Raw genomic sequence first — 19,148 nt, 5'->3', positions numbered from 1 at the left:
TATATATATATATATATATATATATATGTTACTTAATATCTGACAAGATTTCTATACTTTAAAACATTTTTAATTATTGTTGGGTATTGCAATACATTTGAAAATACAATTAACCTGAATTTCTACAAATACTTATGTATTAAAAATAAAATAAATAATATAGAGTAGTAAAGAATTGTCATACAAGAAAATTAGTAGTCATATAAAATAATAAATAATAAAATATAATTTCGACAATTATACGTTTATAGATAATATAACATTTTTGAAAAATATATATGTAACTATGACTTAGTACTTTTTTTTCATCCAACTGAATAAGAAATTTGGATGTACCAGTAAGTAATGAAATTACTTTAAGTGCAAATTTTTTATATCTTTCAATAATTTGAGTTATTTACTACAAAATTATTCTAGACTATTTTCATTGTAGAATGAAATATTTGTACTAGTTTCCAAATTTGAATTTAAAATTGAAATGCAACAAATTCAAATAAAATTAACTATATGTGTCAAAAAGCAAATAGTCGCTGTTCCTTATATATAATAAATTGCGTTTCTAAATTATTCAATATACTATACGGTTAAAAATATTTGTTTTTTTAATTTTTAGTATTGTAAGAAATGTAAGTTAACAAATTATTTAAACATTTTATTAATTTTCAAGCTTTTTAATAATCTAACATGGTTTTTTTATTTTTAACTACGTAATATTATTAATAAATAATGTAGATTTAACGAATATTATTCTTTAATGACTACAGTAATTATACGCGAAAACTTGTTAAAATTAGAATTTAATACCAATTTATAAAAGTTTTTCTACAGCACTAAACTGGAAATATTAACAATGATTTTATATTCGACTATTATATGCTAAATTAAGTCGGTTTCAATGTATGCTAGTATAATTTCTATTTTGATAAACCTTTTGTTAATTTTATCGTATTTTTTATTTATCATCTATAAACTTTTAAATGGTAATATTTGAATTTACTTTTGGCACATTTTTCTACATTTTTATCGGATTCTGCTTTCTTTTATTTATTATTTTGTTTTCTTTTCTTCTATACATTTTTTGACTTTGTTTTTTATGGTTACTTGTAAATTACTTAATCAAAAGAGCTTAAATATTTTATTATTTAATATTTACGTGTATGCTTCTACAAAATAGTTATATTCATAAAAAATATCATGTTTTGTACATGCATATAAAGGTAAACTAAATCTTTAATTAAAATGAAGGAGACATCACAAACGATTAGGTTATATATGATAATAAGATGAACAACAGTTTGCGTATAGAAATTCGCTAATCTTGTTTTATTAATAAAAATAAATATTTACTGCTTATATTTGTTCGAAAAGCGATTCGTAAATATATATATTTAATATTATTATATGTTCTTAAAAGGCTATTTTTATATAACAAATATAACAGCAATAACCATAAAAACTTATAAAATAAAACATCCTTGTATGTATTATATAATTTTTGTTTACGAATTATATATATAAATATAAATTATTCTACTATTTATTCTTCAATATAAATAGAATCTTTAAAGAACTATAAAAATAGTTCTTGAAATTTGAAAAGAAATTTTTTTATAGTATACTACTTCTTAAATAATTTATCTAAATAATATCTCCACAAAGTGAAACGAAAATTTTTTATATTTATGTACAATAGGTACAAATTCTTGTACATGCAAATATAAAATACGTTAAAATAGAAGAACACTAATCAATTGTATTCTTTGAATCTAATTTTAAAGCATGTAAAAACAAGTAATGTGAAAACAAGGGTAATCAAATATAAACTAATACTTTATTACCTCTAAGATATTCATCAAACAACAAATCTAATTTTTACATAGATATTTAAAAACAAGGATTTAATAATTACTGAAATAGAAAAATGATTAAATTCTATTATAATAATATTTTAAGTTGTTTTCTATTTCTTTCTTTTATTCTATATTATTCCATATTTCTTTATATTTCTTCTATATTTCTTTATTATATATTTCAAACACATTAAGAAATATATATTTTACCAGAATATAAACATTGTTATTTATAAAAAAACTTTAAGAATTCTTAAGTAACAATAAAATAAATCTTTTTATTCTTAATTGAAATAAAAATAATTAATTAGAAAATAATATTGTTGAAGAAATATAATAAATGTATAAAAATTCTTAATATGATTTGTTGGAATTTTTCATTACTATCTGCTTTAATGTTCTTAAATGACTGTTATAAATCTTCCACCATAGAATTTAACTATGATGCTAATATGCACGAATGAAGATAATATATACGATGAAGAATTTATTTAAATATATACTTTCATACATACATCCATACACACACACACACACACACACACACACTCATAATTATTAAATGTAAAATATCTAGTTGAATATTACTTTATGGTTTACTTATATTTACAATAATTAATAACTGCTTAAGTATGGATGTAGACGTACCGTCAATGATACGACCACACAGTTTCTCTTTTGCATAATCGTGTAAAACGATCTATAATATATTAGGAAATCTAAGTACTGTCGCTCATAAAATATTTGGAGTTAGAATATAAATTTTATTTGGATTGCTCAGTAAATGTGCATGAAATTAATAAAGTAAATTTACACCTTATAATCTACGACGGTTCGTCTAAACTAACCAACAAAACTGCAACAATATCATGATCAATGTCTTTTTTCTTTATTTTATTAGCACTATCTTTTACGTTTTTTATCACACACTGAGACACTAAAATGTAGGATTCATCACTAAATATGTTTAAACGTTTAATTAAAATTTTAATTGATTGTACATTAATGTATTTCAGTGAATATTTTTAAATTTATAAAAATATAATATAAAAAATATGTTCACAATATATTTTGTGCTATCGAAAATCAGATTGAAAAAACAATTTGTAAGAAAAATTAGTTTAAAAAGTTTTTAATATTATTTAAAATTTACTTTTTGCTACTCATAACATTATTTATACTATTATGCAGCTATTGAAGTAAGTTCGTACTCCAATCCTCCAACTTTTTAATTACAAATTTGTTCATTGATACCAACTTTTATAAAAATTACATCTAAATTTTAGTCATTATATTGCTCTTCATTACGCGTGATTCAAATTTGTATTTTGTTGATTATTATTCTTTGTAGATAGTTGAATAAAAAATAATGCTTACTCGTTGTGGATATACAACCATAATAAATATTACTTACTATTAATTATTCATATATAATTAATAAATATTAATTACTTCGTAACTATTGTACTTCGTTCATACATTAACATACTATTGAAAGACTATATTTTTTGTAAGTTAGAATAAATATGTCTATGTCGCAATTGTGAAATAACAACAATAAGATTAATAACCCTTAAAATTAAAAATAAGGAATATGACAACAGATCCTTCAATGCGCGTAAATGTCCTTATCAATGCCAGTATTAGCAATAACAGCCTCGACGACGATAATAATGAAGACAGTGATAAGAAGCTTATTAGGCCACGAACGGTTAGTTCGCCAAGAAATAATTTTCCATCTTATTCAAATGATGATATTAGCGTGAGATTTCGAGTATGTTATTTCGAATTTTCCTTTTATTAAATAGTTTACAAAATATTTTTGGTTCAATTAATTTTTTCTTACAGAATATCGATTATAGATCTGTTGGATCATTCCAAAATATTGTAGAAAGTGTTTCGACTCGACAATCCATTAGATTTAATTCTGAACAAGTTACCCTTGGAGCGAGTAATTTTTTATCTAGTAATTATGAGGTATGGGTCATAATTTTCAAGCAAGAGAATTTTTATTTAACAATCATTTTATAATACTACTTAATAATTAATGACTTACTTTTTAATAATTGAATAATAGAAATAAATTAAATTATAATAAGTTCTTAATTTGCTTATAGAGCCTTGACTATGATCCCTGTGAAAATAATTTACTTCAAGATGAAGAAAGAAATAAAGGTTATAAATTTGTAGTAAAAAAAAATATAGCAAGATGGTTTATATTTCTTGTAATAGGTATTTTTACAGCTTTGATAGCGTGCTTTGTTGATATTTCTATTGAACAACTATCAAAACTAAAATATGGTTATTTAAAAAAACGTATCCTTTTATACATTAGTACACTATATGTTCGTACAATATATATATATTATATATATATATATATATAATTCTATATTCTAATATTTAATAAACTAAATTTTCTTTAAAATTTTCTATCATAGTTGTTGATAATTGTATATATAATGATGAAAGCAATTGCTTATGGATTCCTTATGTAATGTGGACAATTTTAAATATCATACTAGTTTTAATTGGAGCAGTATTAGTAACTTATATAGAGCCTGTAGCTGCTGGAAGTGGTATTCCACAAGTTAAATGTTATTTGAATGGAATTAAAATTCCTAGGGTTGTTAGAATAAAAACACTGGTTGTTAAAATTATAGGGGTAATAGTAACTGTTGTTGGTGGACTTGCTGGAGGCAAAGTAAGATTTTTAAATTATCAATATTCACTAAATTTTATAAATCATATATAATCATTCCGATTTATATTTTATAATATTAAAAGAATTTAAATAATACTTTTATTTTTTTCAAGGAGGGTCCTATGATACATGCAGGTGCGGTAGTAGCAGCTGGAATTTCTCAAGGTAAAAGTACAACATTTAAAAGAGATTTAGGGATTTTCAAATACTTTAGAGAGGATCATGAGAAACGAGATTTTGTATCTGGCGGTGCAGCATCTGGAGTATCAGCTGCATTTGGTGCACCTATTGGTAGAAATGTTTATTTAAGCTTTACATTTTTAAATATTTAAAATTTTTATTAATGTCATTATTTATAGGGGGTGTATTATTTAGTATTGAAGAAGGTACAAGTTTTTTTAATCAAAGTTTAACATGGAGAACATTTTTTGCAAGTATGATCTCAACTTTTACTCTCAATACTATTCTCAGTGCTTATCATGGACATCTGGGAGATTTGTCCTATCCAGGACTTTTAAATTTCGGAAAATTTGAAACCATTTGCTATAAAATTTATGAAATTCCATTATTTATGATCATGGGTACTATTGGAGGACTACTTGGATCCCTTTGGAATCACATCAACTACAAAATCACATTTTTTCGCGTAAAGTATATTAAATTTAAATGGTTAAAAGTTGTTGAAGCTCTCTGTGTGGCTGTGATGAGTGCTACAATGGGTTTCCTTATGATATTTTTTATCGATGATTGTAAATCATCAAAGCAGTTTCCTACAGAAAATCCTGTTCAAATGTATTGTAAAAATGGAGAACATAGTGCTGTTGCAGCATTATGGTTCCAAACTCCAGAAAGCAGTGTGCGTTCATTATTCCATGATCCAATAGGTATAGTTTATTAATTCTTTATTTATTAAGTTTCATTAAATGAAAATAAATTATTTTTTTTAGGTTCACATAATGATTTAACATTAATAATTTTTATACCTTTATATTTCATTCTTGCTGTATGTACCTTTGGACTTAATATGTCTAGTGGACTATTTATTCCTTCGTTACTTATTGGAGCTGCTTGGGGTCGTTTAATTGGTTCAGGATTTGCCAAATTATGCCCCAGCTGCGTAAGTCAAACGATTGTTTAAGTGTTTTAAATGGTTTATTTGAATATTAGACGAATAAAATTAATATTTTTTAAATAAATAATTCGTTTTACTAATAAATATATTATCTATCTACTTTCAATATAGAATTAGACTGTATATATATATATATATATATATATGTATTATTTATAGACATTTGTTGATCCTGGAAAATATGCTTTGCTTGGAGCTGCTGCTCAATTAGGTGGAGTTGTGAGAATGACAATTAGTCTAACAACTATTCTTATTGAAGCCACTCAAGGAATATCATTTGGTTTACCAATTATAATAGTTTTAATTACCGCAAAATGGGTCGGAGATTTTTTTAATGAGGTAGGAAGTTTTTAATTTAAAGCATGAATAACGGTTTTTTAAAGTACATTCATTTAATTTTTAATTATACTTTATATAGGGAATATATGATATTCACATACAAATGGCAGGTATACCCCTGCTACCATGGGAAGCACCACCTTTATCAAATAATATTTATGCTAGTGAAATTATGAGCCATCCTGTAATCACACTGAAGACTACTGAGAATGTTGGACATATTATAGAAATGTTGAAATGTGTTACTTTCAATGGTTTTCCAGTTGTTGATCCACCTTCAGGAGATCACGTATGTTATCGAAGACTTACTTTATTTATTAAAGCTTATTTATTTTCATAAATAAAAAGTATAATTTAAATATTATAAGTAATAAGTGTTATTAAATTATATTAATAAAGAAATATTAATAACAAGTATATTATCCCCTTTATAGGACGAAATCAATTGTTACGGTCGAATTCGTGGCTTAATTTTACGATCTCAACTAATAGTGGTGCTGCAAAATAAGATTTTCAACGAGTATTCTGAGTTTTGGGACAGAGATGTAAGTATTAGAATATTTAGAGATGAATATCCACGATATCCAACTATTGAAGAAGTTTATATCACCGAAGAAGAAAAAACGTATACTATCGATCTTAGGCCTTTTATGAATCCTTCACCTTATATATTGAAACACGTAAAATTAATTTTATTTATCTAATTTTAAAAATATTTTATACTGTATGTTATCTTCATATTTAACTTATTCATTTGGTTTTTAGTCTGCCACATTACCAAGAACATTCAGATTATTTAGAGCTCTTGGTCTTCGACATTTACCAGTTGTAAATGATATTAATGAAGTTATTGGAATGATAACCAGAAAAGATGTCGCACGATATCGTATTTGGAAGCATCAAGGACGTATGGGTCTTGATGAGCTTTCAATAACAAATAAAATATAATTCAAGTTGTTTTATTTTAAAATGAAAATTTTTTTAGTAAATATTTGAAATCTTTTATTATTTTGTATTTAATAAAATATTTTCATAATTTAAAAATTTATTTATAGTGTTATAAACAATTTTATTTTTAGAAAAAAAATTTTATTCTGTTATGAACTAATATTTTAAAAAGGATCTTCGAATAGATCATTGTATGAATCTTGTGTGTCTTATACAAATTAATATATATTTATAGAATGAGATACTCAACAACTTAAGAACGTTTAAACTTATTTTTCTTTAATTCAAGATATTTATCTTAGTTACAATTGACAAGTTGAATCGGTTATGAATATATAGATACAAGAAAGAGATGATGCTTGTTCTTTCATTTATTACTCGCAGGTGTCTTAATAAGTCATTACAATATTTTCCATATTATCTGAAAGATTTCAAGTAATCTGAATATTTTACTATCGCTTTACATACATGTAGTTGACATATAATATTATAAACTACTTATTATCATAAATTTTATGTATTATGCTATACTAATTTATAAAATATCTCAAAATTTTATATTTGTTTAATTGGTAATTTAATTATTTACAAAAAGCTCCCATCCTAGCCAAGACCATAAACGAAAAAACAAATATACAGGAATCACCAATAAAACTAGAAGAAAGTAGTATTCGTAAGTTGAAATGTACATCCTTAATTATTTTTAAATCTGAAAATTAAAATATATTTAAAAATAGACAAATTTATTTTGATTATACAAATGTAAGAATAATAATGTTTAAGAATTAATAATCCACCTTGAGGTAGTGCTAAGTACCTACGGCATTCGCGATCTACTTCCAATCTTCAATAAAACTAGTAAAATTCTTCTTTTCTAATTAGTGATTTCTTAACATACGTTGGACAATATTTTTCTACACGGTTGATTATCGATAAGAAGTTCTGGATTCCAATTTTATAAGATAAAGATACAAATAATAAATAGTCCATAGTATTTTAACATCGTTGCACATTACACGAGCTATCACAATTATATCAACAACGATTTATGGAGCATGCGCTGCAAATGTCGATGCAATTTAAACAATTGTTTTGTCTTGTTTGATAAAATATGTTCAACGACCGTAATATGCTTAAACGATTAATTTCTATATTGAAAATCAATCATATTTCCTAATGATGGGCATATTAACTTTGAGAGTAACTGATCGAATATTTCACAAAAATTGACAAAAAATTTCCACAGCCCTATGATGCGTCTTTTCAAAAATAGTTTATCAATCTTTTTAAATTTCACCTAACAGCAAGTAAAAATTGTTTACAGTTTACCCATTTATAATATTTTTATAATATTTATAATATATATTTATAAGATACAATGTTTGTGTTTTTTTTTAGCAAAGAAGCAAAAAAAAAAACAATTATTTCGATTCTCAAGAGCTCAGTCGAATTTGGACAGTGGGTACAAAAACTGAAATGAAATGAGAAGTTGGATTCATGACAGAACTGACAATCTACATAGTTGACGATAAATACCGTCATAACCGATATTTTCTTGACTAATAACGTATGACACATTTGAACCATCAAAAGAAAACAGCACAGTAGGCCAATGAACATTGGCAGACTAATAATTTATAATGTTTGCCTCTGATATCAGCAAGGAGAAATATAATTTTTGTTTGTTTAGAAAACAAGTGCAAGAGGATGATCAGTATTATTTCATTGTTTTGTAAAAATATTGCATTGAACGAAATTTATATAATGTTTGCTTTTAAATACTGTATCAGTACTTGTGTTCAGTACAATTCATAGATTGTTTTTTACGAAATCGCTTTATAAAATATTTACTGTCCTTGATATCATTAATATCAGAAATTAAAAATATTGATTTAAAGAAAACTTTTAAAGAGATTTAAAAAATGGATTTATTTGGAATACATATCTGTCCACATATCTGTATATTGAAAGTAATAACAACATTAATTTTATAATACAATATAGTGTACATACTTCTAAAGCTTATATTTTTCTAATTTAATCTAAATATTCTCCAATTTATAATTTATATCAAAGTATTACTTATAACTTTAAAAAATACACAACTTATAATGGCTTATTATTAATGACCCAATATTCTATTTCGCAAATGAATTTGTAAAATCTACATACTAACTAAGTGTTCTTTTTAATTATATGTTTAATATTTTTATGAATTTTAAAAATTCGGACATTTTTAAACGTACTTTACAAATTGTTTTTATACTTTTTTTTACTAAGAATTATAATATATATATTGCCAGTGCTTCAACTGACTTATTACATTATAATTCAAGTTTCATAAATATTGAATCTTTTCATACTAAATTATTACAATATTTGATTAATATAGAATAGCATCCTAATTCTATTTAAAATGCTACTTTAATGAGTATTGTCTCTTAAAATCAATTATTTTTTAAATTAATATAGCATAAAGTTTTTCAAGATATTTTTTAAAATTGTAATTTTCATATAAATGATATATGACAAATAAAACATAATATAAACGGGTGATTAATATTAAAACGTTAAGTATATAACTGATGGTCTAACTTTAAGTTATATTTTTTAAAGAGAAAGATTGTTTATTGTCTTCATATTTTATTTAATATATTTTACTGCTTAGCTATGTCATACTTGGTTTGACATTTAAAAAAATACGTACATATAATAATTTTTGCAAAACATTACATTATCAGAAAATTCCATATGGAGATCATATGTTAATTTTGAAACTTTAAATATCTTACTTTTGGATTTCTGTATGAATATTATGATATTATTAAGTCCTTATTGTATTTGCATATAAGAATGACTTCATATTATTAAGATATTTATTTATCGAATCATTAATTTTGTACTGTTAAAACATTAACTGATTAAATGGAAGCAAATTAGAAAGTGTAATAGCATTTATTAGCGAATGAAGGAATAACCGAATGAGATTATGTGAATTTAGAATTCCTTTAAAAAGTTACAAGTCCCTAAAAATACAATTGGAAATTTTTATTTTACTTTTTAGTAAATATATAGTCTCCAGCAAATAGGGCATTTAATTTTTAACTCTCATGATTTTAATATCATGTCAACAGATCTCAAGCGGTCTCATTATTTTATGAGTCCCAAAACTGGAGCCAAGTACATACAACTGTTCGCAATAATTAAGTGCCGCGGGAAAGATTGAGGTTTCCGTACGCGGGAGAGTCGAAGTTCGATAAAACAACTCCGACTTCCAAGTCAGAAATCGTGCCAAATATTTGGTGTCTCATAAAATATGTGTCTCATAGAGACAAGGCAACTTCTATCAATGAGCCACTACTGGTAGTTTGCATCAACACGATTTTAAATAGGATGTTGAGACTAAAGTCGCTTTTTCTTCTTGTTCTGTATATTTTCACTCGCAAGGTCTCTGCCTGCTTTTTTGCACTTCATCGCTTATTAATATGGACGCACTAGAACTTAACCTTAAGTAGAACTGTGTTGAAATATACCTCAAATAAAAATGGTGTAGCATTCTAGTCTGAATAACCACTATGCCTTTGCATTTATTCATTATTAGATCATGCACCACTATTGATTTGCAAGTAATGTCGATAAGAATTATTGTAGATAATCATTTTGTATATAAACAAGAAAAATTCTTAATATTAAATTCGAACTAAATATATATCTCTCTTTCTATATATATATATATATATATATATATATATATTTGTCATTTTTAATTAAATCTATTAAACTGTTTTTAACGTATTAAATTATTCCGTCATTATTAATAACTTATAATTTTGTTTAATATACAAAAGTTAAAAAAATTTTTCAATAATTTATACGTTAACATACAAAATTGAATACCTTCGGAATAGAACTTTTTTCCTTCTGAATGACTTATTAATATTTGTAACATATAAATTGTTATACATTATATCCATACATATGTTAGAAACTTAAAGTTATCAATTTTAACATCTTAAAATTATAAAATATGAATACAGAATTGTGCAATATTCTTAAAAATATAACGAATTCAAACATCATAAACATTAATATAAGAATAAGAATTTGTTATTAAATAATCTACAAAAATGAAGGTATAGAAAATAATAGAAATTAAATTATATTTCGATAAATATAATAAATTGTTTATCTGCATCCATACAATTAAATTAAATTTAAATGTAAATTTAAAATTTTTAAAATTAAAAAAATTAAATTTTTGAAATTAAATTAAATGGTTTTAATGTTTAATGTTTTAGTGTTAGTTTAAAATTTAAGCAAAAATTAATAATTGAATCCAATAATTTTCACTTTTACACTTTTCTAACAACATAAATAATCCGAACAAAGATTAAAAACCCATATATTTTTATGTATTATGTATTTAATATTCGTGAATAGAACATTATTTTTGTTTAATTTTCTTAAATTTGTTACATTGGTGTGAGTTATAATTTTTCAAAGTGAAAATTTTGTATAAATAAAAATTTAAAACTACTTTAGCATTTATTACCTTAATACAATTACTATTGTAACGTACATCACAATAATAATTTGGAAGATATTACTCATATTAAACCTTTTTACAATCTGCACAATAAATCTTATTTTTCATAAAATATAACAATGTTGTTTATTTATTAATGTAAATAATTTTTTTTATGGGAACGAATACATATAGTACGAATTCACCAATGTAAATATAAAGGTCACGTATTAAATGAATATTCATTTTTAAAAGATTTTAATGAATTTTTATGAATAGCTTGGAATTTTACACGGTTGTAAAGGCAGAACGTAGAAGAGCCAACCTATAGAAGGATTCAAGCAGGAGATAAAGAGAAAATAAAACAATATGTGTGGTATATATGTAAGAATATAACGATGCGTGTGTATTATAAGAGAAAAAAGCGGCGATGAGTGCAAAGGAAGGGGAAAAGAAGAAAGGAAAAAAAAGCGGTTGGCAAATGAATCCCTTTCCTCTACTTCTTTGAACTTCGGCGACATTATAGTGAAAAGGAAAACGCGCGCGCGCGCGCGAGTAGAAACTTTTTGTGAGCCAATAGATACTTTCGTTCTACTGCGCGCCGCTCATATAGGTATATAGAAACACGCCACCTGTCCGCATACTTAAATGAAATCGAAGTCTGCAATTCGCGAATCAAGCTAAGGAGTAAGGTGCCGCGCGCGCATAGTTGCCGGTACTCAAAGACGCTGCCGAAGGGGAGAAGAGGAGGTGCGCTGCTAGGAAGGGGTTATAGTCAATAAACGCGAAAGCCGGAGGTCAGAACACATCACACGTCGAAACGCGGTATATCTGCACCTTCTACAGGACGAATCGTAACTTACCTTACCGTGTATTTTTGTTGCAACTACATTCGGACCATAGTCGACCAGAATCACGGTCAACGAAGGAAATTTGGCGCCGTCGCCCGTCATGTACGTGACCCGGGAGTCGCAGTACTTACTACAGTTGCTTTACTTCGAGTCTGCGCACAACTGGCTAGTTCACGGCGACGCTGTCGAACCCATCAAAGGAACGATCGTAAGAAGCCGATTAGATCTTGTTTCTTTGCGAATATACGATCTATTTACCGAGAACGCACTGGAGCCAAACTACCACTACTAGAGATCGTAAAGTTCCTTATTCTCATTTTCATCTCTGACCCGATTCTAAATCTGGAAAAAAATACTTGATCGCCCCTGTCCCTGTCCCTGCCCCCCGTGAGAGGGCGCACATTCGTCATTTTTAAAAAATCGCGGCGACGCTGCCACAATAATCGCACCCACGGCACCGCTTTTTCCTTGTGTTTACGTGTTTGTGCGCAATGTGAGGGCTTGAGACGCTGCTCGCGATACGTGTGTATCTCAATCCTTCGCGTCCACTTTATCTATCGTCAGAGCAAGGAGAAGAGGAGTGCAACTCAGAGGTAGGTGGTTGACAAACGGCTCCCTGGTCACCTGTGTTCGTTATTCGAAACTGCGGTAAGAATGTGTTTGATTGTTAACGAGTGTCTGTACGACAAGAACAAAGATGCCTTAAATTCGGAGCAAATACAGATTCTTGTCTTGCAAAGGTAAGGACCCCAGCCGCAACTATTCATCCAAAGGTTCGGTTCCTCTTTTGTTCAAGGACTCACTTGGTAATTGGAGCAATATTTTAGGTTGAGTGCAACAGGAATTTGTGTATCATTTTAAGATAAAAAAAATTATATATCCATGTCCGAAACATTAGAAGAACGCAATTTAAGATTGTATTTGGCTGCTGAGAGGATGAAGAATTCAAGAGCCAAGGAATCAGAGGAACAAGCAGCTTTGAGAAGAATGCAGGAAGCTCAAAGAATGGCAAGGCATCGAGCCAAAAAGAAAAGATGTCTGGATGAGAATCTTGCTAGAGAAATTTCTAAGATAGCAGAGCTTTCAAAAATGCCTGATGCAGCAACCATTGCTGAAATGTCAGAGCTAAATATGAACAAAATATCTGCTGAACTTAAGCAAATGATGGAACGAGGCAAAGTACCTGAGCATATCGTTCAAATGGCTCAACTTGCTGAATTTAGTAAAATGACAGAACTAAATAAAATGTCTCAGGATATGGCTAAGCGATACGAAATGGAAAAAATGGCAGAATATGCGAAAAATACTGAATATATGAAAATGCAGATGCAAATGTCAGAATTGGCTAAAATGAATGAAATGGTTAAATTTTCTGAAATGGCAAAATACAGTGATATTACAAAAATGAATGAGCTTGCAAAGATGAATGAAATGATGAAAATGTCTCAAATGGCAAAAATGAATGAGGTATTTTTAATAAAGAAGTTTTTGTTATTACCTTTTTGTAAATGTATATAATATTTTTAATATTTTTTTCCTATTAGATGGCGAAAATCAATGAAGTTCAGAGAATGAATGAAATTGCTAAATTAAATGAGATGGTGAAGATGACAGAGATGGCTAAATATAATGATATTACAAAGTTAAATGAAATAGCTCAAATAAATGAAATGGCAAAAGAAATAGCAAAAATGAATGAAAAAACAAAAATGAATGAAATGATCAAAATGGCTAATATGCAAAATGATATAACAAAAATTCCAGAATATTCGAAAATGGCAGAAATGGCAAAACTAACTGAGTTGGCTAAACTTAATGAAATTACTATAACAAAACTCAGTGACCCACCTCAACCACCAGCACCACCACCACCGCCACCTCAACAAAAGGTACAAGAAATTTCAAGAATTCCTGAACCTGTGATTACTGTGCCAAACCCAAGGAATCTACAAAATGTGCAAACAGTCCAGGTATAATGATTAAATTATGTCATACTATTTACGTTCTTCATTTAAATAAGAAATAGTATTTTAAAAATTTTATAATATCAGTTATACTTCATAAAATGTATTAAAATGATAACTTATTTTATCAAGTCAGATTCATTTTTTTAAAATATCTTAAAAGTTTTTGTGGAATGTCATTTTTTTCTTTTATGAGATGTGTGTTAAATAAGTGCATTTAATTTCTAGGTAGCACAGGCTAGCCCATCAAGTACTATAAATTTTCCAACAGTGCCTGGTCAGGGCAAGTATACTCAACTGCTTGTCATAATTGAAGAACTTGGCAGAGATATTCGTCTTTCATATGCTGGTAGTCGAAGTGCAGCAGAGCGCCTTAAAATGGGAATACAACATGCTCGGATTCTTGTTCGCGAGTGTTTACTTGAAACAGAACATAATGCAAGGCAATGATCTGACGATACATTTAGTGTTTTATATTTTTTAGAACTTCATTTCTTTTTATACATATGTGTTGAAAACAGTATATCTGGTATGGTGGTATTTTGCAGGGAATGCCTTATTCTCCGCAAAGATAAAAAGTCCCTGGATCTATATTTTTTACTGTTTATTAAATTACTTTTAAGAATAAAATTTTATATGGGCGTAAGGTATTCTAAATTTAAGCAAATAAATAATTTGTTAGCAATTTTTTTTAATACTATCGTTATATATTTTTATGTGACATGTGATACGTACTATGAAAAATCCAAAATTATTTTTCATGAATTAAATTGTTTAATTGTAATATTACTTTTTTTTTTGACGTTAAATAAATAAAGATTTATCATAAAAGTCGTCAAATCTAATCTTTGCGGACAAATTTTTAAGACTGCATTAGCTTTTATGCGCTTGTGCGGATTTAATACGAGAAATTAAGCGCTTTTCCTTAAAAATAAATTATGAAGCATTGTATTTTAATTTTTTTCTTAATTAAAAATACAAATCTAAATAAATTAGTTTCATAAATAAACATTGTATTCAATACATTTGTTGACTATATATGTATATCATTTAAATAATTTTGTAAGACATTTGCAAAGAATCAAGGAAGAAATTTTCAATTAAAACACGAAGAACACATTGTACCTACCAGGGATGAAAATTTATAATATAGGCTATTTCAGTAAATAAAGTACCAGTTTTATATCAAACGTGTTATATTTATTTACCAGAGTTTTTTATTTTAATAATATTAATAGTCATGATTAAATACAATTATTGTACAAAACAATTTTTATTTTTCATTAGGTTTTTTTTTTTTAAAGATGAACCCTGTTGAAAATAAGACAGATTTATTAATGAATTTTAGAATTATTTTATTAATACATTTTTAAATTAAATTTGGTAGAATAAAAATTTTTTTTTAATTTTGATTGATATTTTATATGCATTTATAGATCTTAAGTTATCTTGACAGAACTATATATTGTAAATTCACCTATATGATAGAGATATACAAAAGGAACTATAAATTGCTTATATATACGTATTTTTTTCTATTTTGTAAAATTGTATAATAATTTTTTTTAACTAAATATAAACTTTGAGAATTTACAATAACATTATAAAAATTTTTTATATATTGTATAAATTGTAGTTTAATCATATAGATCCTCTTAATAAATTAAATGGTTTGAAAATATTAAAATATACTCTGTATAAAAATAACAATACGTAATATTTAAATCAAAAGAAAATACAGCAAAAATTTATCAAAACTTTACTTATTTATTAGAACTGTAGATGATAGAAAATATTTTTTAGTGAATATGTAAATGAAGTTAAAGCTCTATACAATAGACTTAATATATCAGAAAAGAACAAAATTATGATAAAAACAAGGATTTTAGTAGAACTTAAAAAAAATTTGATTTACGATTGATTTATTCATGAAGATTTACGTATTCTTGAGGCTTTTATGTTTTTCTAATACGAGCGTAAAAAATATCTTTTATATTTATAAAAATTATATTGAGTGCATTGATTATGACTCAAATTTTAGTTACTCCTAGTTATATATTTATATAAATTTAATAAGAATTTTGTACATTATATTTCTATATGTCATAAAAAATACTTATAAATATAAATTACCTTTGATGTAGATTTATTTTATACATACTTTGTTTTGTGTACCTACATTAGATTAGAAAATTCTTTTAATAGATTAGGAAATTATTTTTAAGCAATTAATAATTTTCCTTTGTTAAATATATTATATCATAAATTTTACTTTAAAAAAGTTGAAATAAATACAATTTATCCTAAAATCGATGAGTTGAATTTCTCTACTAATACTATATCTTTTTGTTTAAAAAATACATTTATAGTTAATTATTAACAAATTAAAGAAAATATAATATATTAACTTTATGATTATGCAATATCGAAAATACTGTTAAAAATAAAATAATATGTAATAACATTTTTAATATAAATATATGCATCAATGTATTTTTAAGAAGCAATAAAGCTATTATTTATTGTGAATGCATTGTATTTTCATTGTTATATTATTATTGAAGCGTATAGCCAAATTTTATTCAAGAAAGCATTGGTTGGTAAAAAATATAAAAAATACAATTTTATTTTTTCAGAATTTATTTTTATTATATAATGTAACACATCATTCATCTTTTAAAATTTACGACGCTGCAACTCCGAAAATGAATAGTATTGTTGTAATATATCTCAAAGCGATTAAGGTTGTGAGAAAAAACATTACAAATAAGATACAAACATTATTTATATGCGAATATCGATTTATCTTTTTGAGAAAGATTTATCGTTGTCGCTGTACAATAACACGTACGCAGTTTTAAATATGATGTCAACAATTTTGTATATAAAAAACTTTCCAAAGGCGTTTGCACGTACGTACTTTTTATACATAATAAATAATTTTAATTTATTTAGACACTTTCGCTTATCGAAATAACGTTAATAGAAAATGCCGCGTGTGTTTCTCCTTTTTTACCAACCGATTGAACCGTATATTGACCAATATCTTCTATTGCTGTTGTTTTAATACCAAACTTGAAACTATTTTCACCATCTTTACTGAACCGGTATCTGGAGCTCTTTTCGTCTATTGGTTTACCATCTTTTACCCAGGTTACTATTGAAATAATTAAAGAAAACATGTATATTAAAATATGGTACTAATTAAAAATAATATTTTCATTTATATCACAATCAAATTAATATGAAAAAAAATATGTTACACTTGCAAATATTTCGGCATTAACAATAAAATCTTATATTAAACTAATTAACATAATAAATGTTTGAACTAAAAAAATAATCTAAAAATTAAAAATACAATTATAAACAATTTCATTTATAAATTGGATATACCTTTAAGGGGCACATCGTCGAATTTGCACGAAATATTGACAGCTTCTCCTTCTGTTACTGTCGCCGACTGCGGGAATGTCTGGAACACTGGGCTCTTGGGTTCCTCGTTCGGAACTATACATAAAATAAAAGTAAAAGTATAAAACTCATTTTATATTAACTATTTTTCGGTTTTTTGAAATTTGAAAAAAATACATACCAAGAACGTTAAGCGTACAAGATGAGAAACTTTCACCCGCATCATTGAACGCCTCGCATGTATATGTGCCACAATCTTCTGGAAAGATTTCAGCTATGATGAGTTTGTATATATTTGCTTCACTGGTATATTGGAAGTCTTTGCTCGGTTTGATCTCTTTATTGTTATGTAGCCAAACGACGTCAAATTTGTTGGCTCCGATAATACGGCAATTCAACGTCACTGCGTCACCATCAGTGACTGCCATACTTTTAACGTGATCAACTATTTGTGGAGCATGATCTTTATTTTCTACTTGTGGCGGTGATGGTGATTTTTCGGCTACTAATACAGTATAAAATTATTTCAATTAAATATTTAAAATAAATAGTTTTTATTAAAATATAAACGATTAAAAATCTTTTACAGTTAATTTTTAAATTGCAAGCGGTAGATATAGTTCCAATACTATTGGTGGCTGTACAGACATATTCCCCTTCATCTTCTGGGAAGACTTCAGTAATTGTCAACGATGCTATACCACCTTTGTACCTCAAATCAATAATTTCCGATGACGCAACAACTTTTTCATTTTTCATCCAAGTGATTTGGGGTTCAGGATCTCCTTCAACTTTTACTGATAATTCAAGCCTTGCACCATCAGTAATAGTTAATTCTTGATCAAGTTTTTGAGTAAATATTGGTGGCCCCATTAAAGCGTCATCGGGAGTAGCTAGGAGGTGATTATATATTAATTTATTTATATAAAAAATAAGAATTGTAAAGAAATTGATAAATTACTTACGGATCAGTTCTTTTGTTGTGCTTCTTGATCTTGATGGGCTGCCATTTTTATCTAATTTTGTTCCATATTTCTTAATCGGTTTTTTATCTTTACCTAATTTTTCTTCTCCATCAACATCTTTTTTAGATTTTTTATCTGTCTTTGTTAAGGAAGATTCATTTGAAACTTTCGTCTCTGGTACTACTTCCTCAGAGGTTATTCTTGGCTTTTCTTGGACTGTTTCTTTAGTCACTGATATAGGAAAATCTGGTTGTTTTACTTGATGCAATTCACGTTCGTTAATTGGAATTTTATCTATTGAACTGTGACCTGGCTTAAATGGAACTATAGGCGTTGATCTAATAAGAGTAGTAGTTATAGGTTGATAAGGTGCTGGTTTTAAAGGCTTTTCTATGAATCGGCGTTCTAAAAATATAATTTATCAACAGATATTAATTTAATTTAATTGTATTCCGT

General features: G+C 26.5%; 3 protein-coding genes and 1 long non-coding RNA gene across 5 annotated transcripts in view; 2 read left to right on the top strand and 2 right to left on the bottom strand.

Moving 5' to 3' along the window:
- Positions 1 to 2,422: 2,422 nt before the first annotated feature.
- LOC105366454 (uncharacterized) lies at positions 2,423 to 2,845 on the bottom strand. Its single transcript, XR_913008.1, has 2 exons — positions 2,637 to 2,845; positions 2,423 to 2,540 (listed from the first exon to the last, which is right to left on the bottom strand). It is a non-coding gene; the product is annotated as an uncharacterized LOC105366454 (long non-coding RNA).
- A 538-nt stretch (positions 2,846 to 3,383) lies between these two features.
- Positions 3,384 to 7,009, top strand: ClC-b (chloride channel protein 7). Its single transcript, XM_011504902.1, has 11 exons — positions 3,384 to 3,624; positions 3,699 to 3,827; positions 3,968 to 4,166; positions 4,292 to 4,554; positions 4,668 to 4,845; positions 4,914 to 5,438; positions 5,502 to 5,671; positions 5,846 to 6,025; positions 6,105 to 6,314; positions 6,460 to 6,705; positions 6,791 to 7,009. Exons 1-11 carry the CDS (start codon positions 3,445 to 3,447, stop codon positions 6,971 to 6,973), a joined length of 2,463 nt encoding a protein of 820 aa, XP_011503204.1. The 5' UTR covers positions 3,384 to 3,444; the 3' UTR covers positions 6,974 to 7,009.
- A 5,287-nt stretch (positions 7,010 to 12,296) lies between these two features.
- LOC105366452 (probable basic-leucine zipper transcription factor R) lies at positions 12,297 to 14,966 on the top strand. Of its 2 annotated transcripts, XM_011504900.1 has the most exons (4): positions 12,297 to 13,089; positions 13,177 to 13,816; positions 13,894 to 14,319; positions 14,542 to 14,966. In XM_011504900.1, exons 2-4 carry the CDS (start codon positions 13,232 to 13,234, stop codon positions 14,761 to 14,763), a joined length of 1,233 nt encoding a protein of 410 aa, XP_011503202.1. In that variant the 5' UTR covers positions 12,297 to 13,089; positions 13,177 to 13,231; the 3' UTR covers positions 14,764 to 14,966. The 2 variants fall into 2 exon arrangements, with proteins under 2 accessions (XP_011503202.1, XP_011503201.1); XM_011504899.1 differs by having other exon boundaries at positions 12,297 to 13,816.
- A 2,183-nt stretch (positions 14,967 to 17,149) lies between these two features.
- bent (projectin protein bent) overlaps positions 17,150 to 19,148 on the bottom strand; it is a 49,227-nt gene continuing 47,228 nt past the window's right edge. Inside the window, 5 exon segments of the mRNA XM_011504898.1 lie at positions 17,150 to 17,470; positions 17,710 to 17,823; positions 17,909 to 18,232; positions 18,315 to 18,620; positions 18,693 to 19,097. Of these exon segments, the coding sequence (XP_011503200.1) occupies positions 17,265 to 17,470; positions 17,710 to 17,823; positions 17,909 to 18,232; positions 18,315 to 18,620; positions 18,693 to 19,097 (1,355 nt within the window). The 3' untranslated portion in view covers positions 17,150 to 17,264.

Source organism: Ceratosolen solmsi, unplaced genomic scaffold (genome assembly GCF_000503995.2).
Source record: "Ceratosolen solmsi marchali unplaced genomic scaffold, CerSol_1.0 scaffold4, whole genome shotgun sequence".
NCBI lineage: Eukaryota > Metazoa > Arthropoda > Insecta > Hymenoptera > Agaonidae > Ceratosolen > Ceratosolen solmsi.
Note: the sequence above shows the minus strand (reverse complement) of the source record. Positions and strands in the feature narration are given on the sequence as shown.

Coding starts and splice junctions, on each gene's coding strand:
- ClC-b (XM_011504902.1), top strand. CDS start 3,445: ATGACAACAGATCCTTCAATGCGCGTAAATGTCCTTATCAATGCCAGT. Junction 3,828..3,967: donor TTTTATCTAGTAATTATGAG/GTATGGGTCATA, acceptor ATTTGCTTATAG/AGCCTTGACTATGATCCCTG. Junction 5,672..5,845: donor CCAAATTATGCCCCAGCTGC/GTAAGTCAAACG, acceptor TATTATTTATAG/ACATTTGTTGATCCTGGAAA.
- LOC105366452 (XM_011504900.1), top strand. CDS start 13,232: ATGTCCGAAACATTAGAAGAACGCAATTTAAGATTGTATTTGGCTGCT. Junction 13,817..13,893: donor AAATGGCAAAAATGAATGAG/GTATTTTTAATA, acceptor TTTTCCTATTAG/ATGGCGAAAATCAATGAAGT. Junction 14,320..14,541: donor AAAATGTGCAAACAGTCCAG/GTATAATGATTA, acceptor TTTAATTTCTAG/GTAGCACAGGCTAGCCCATC.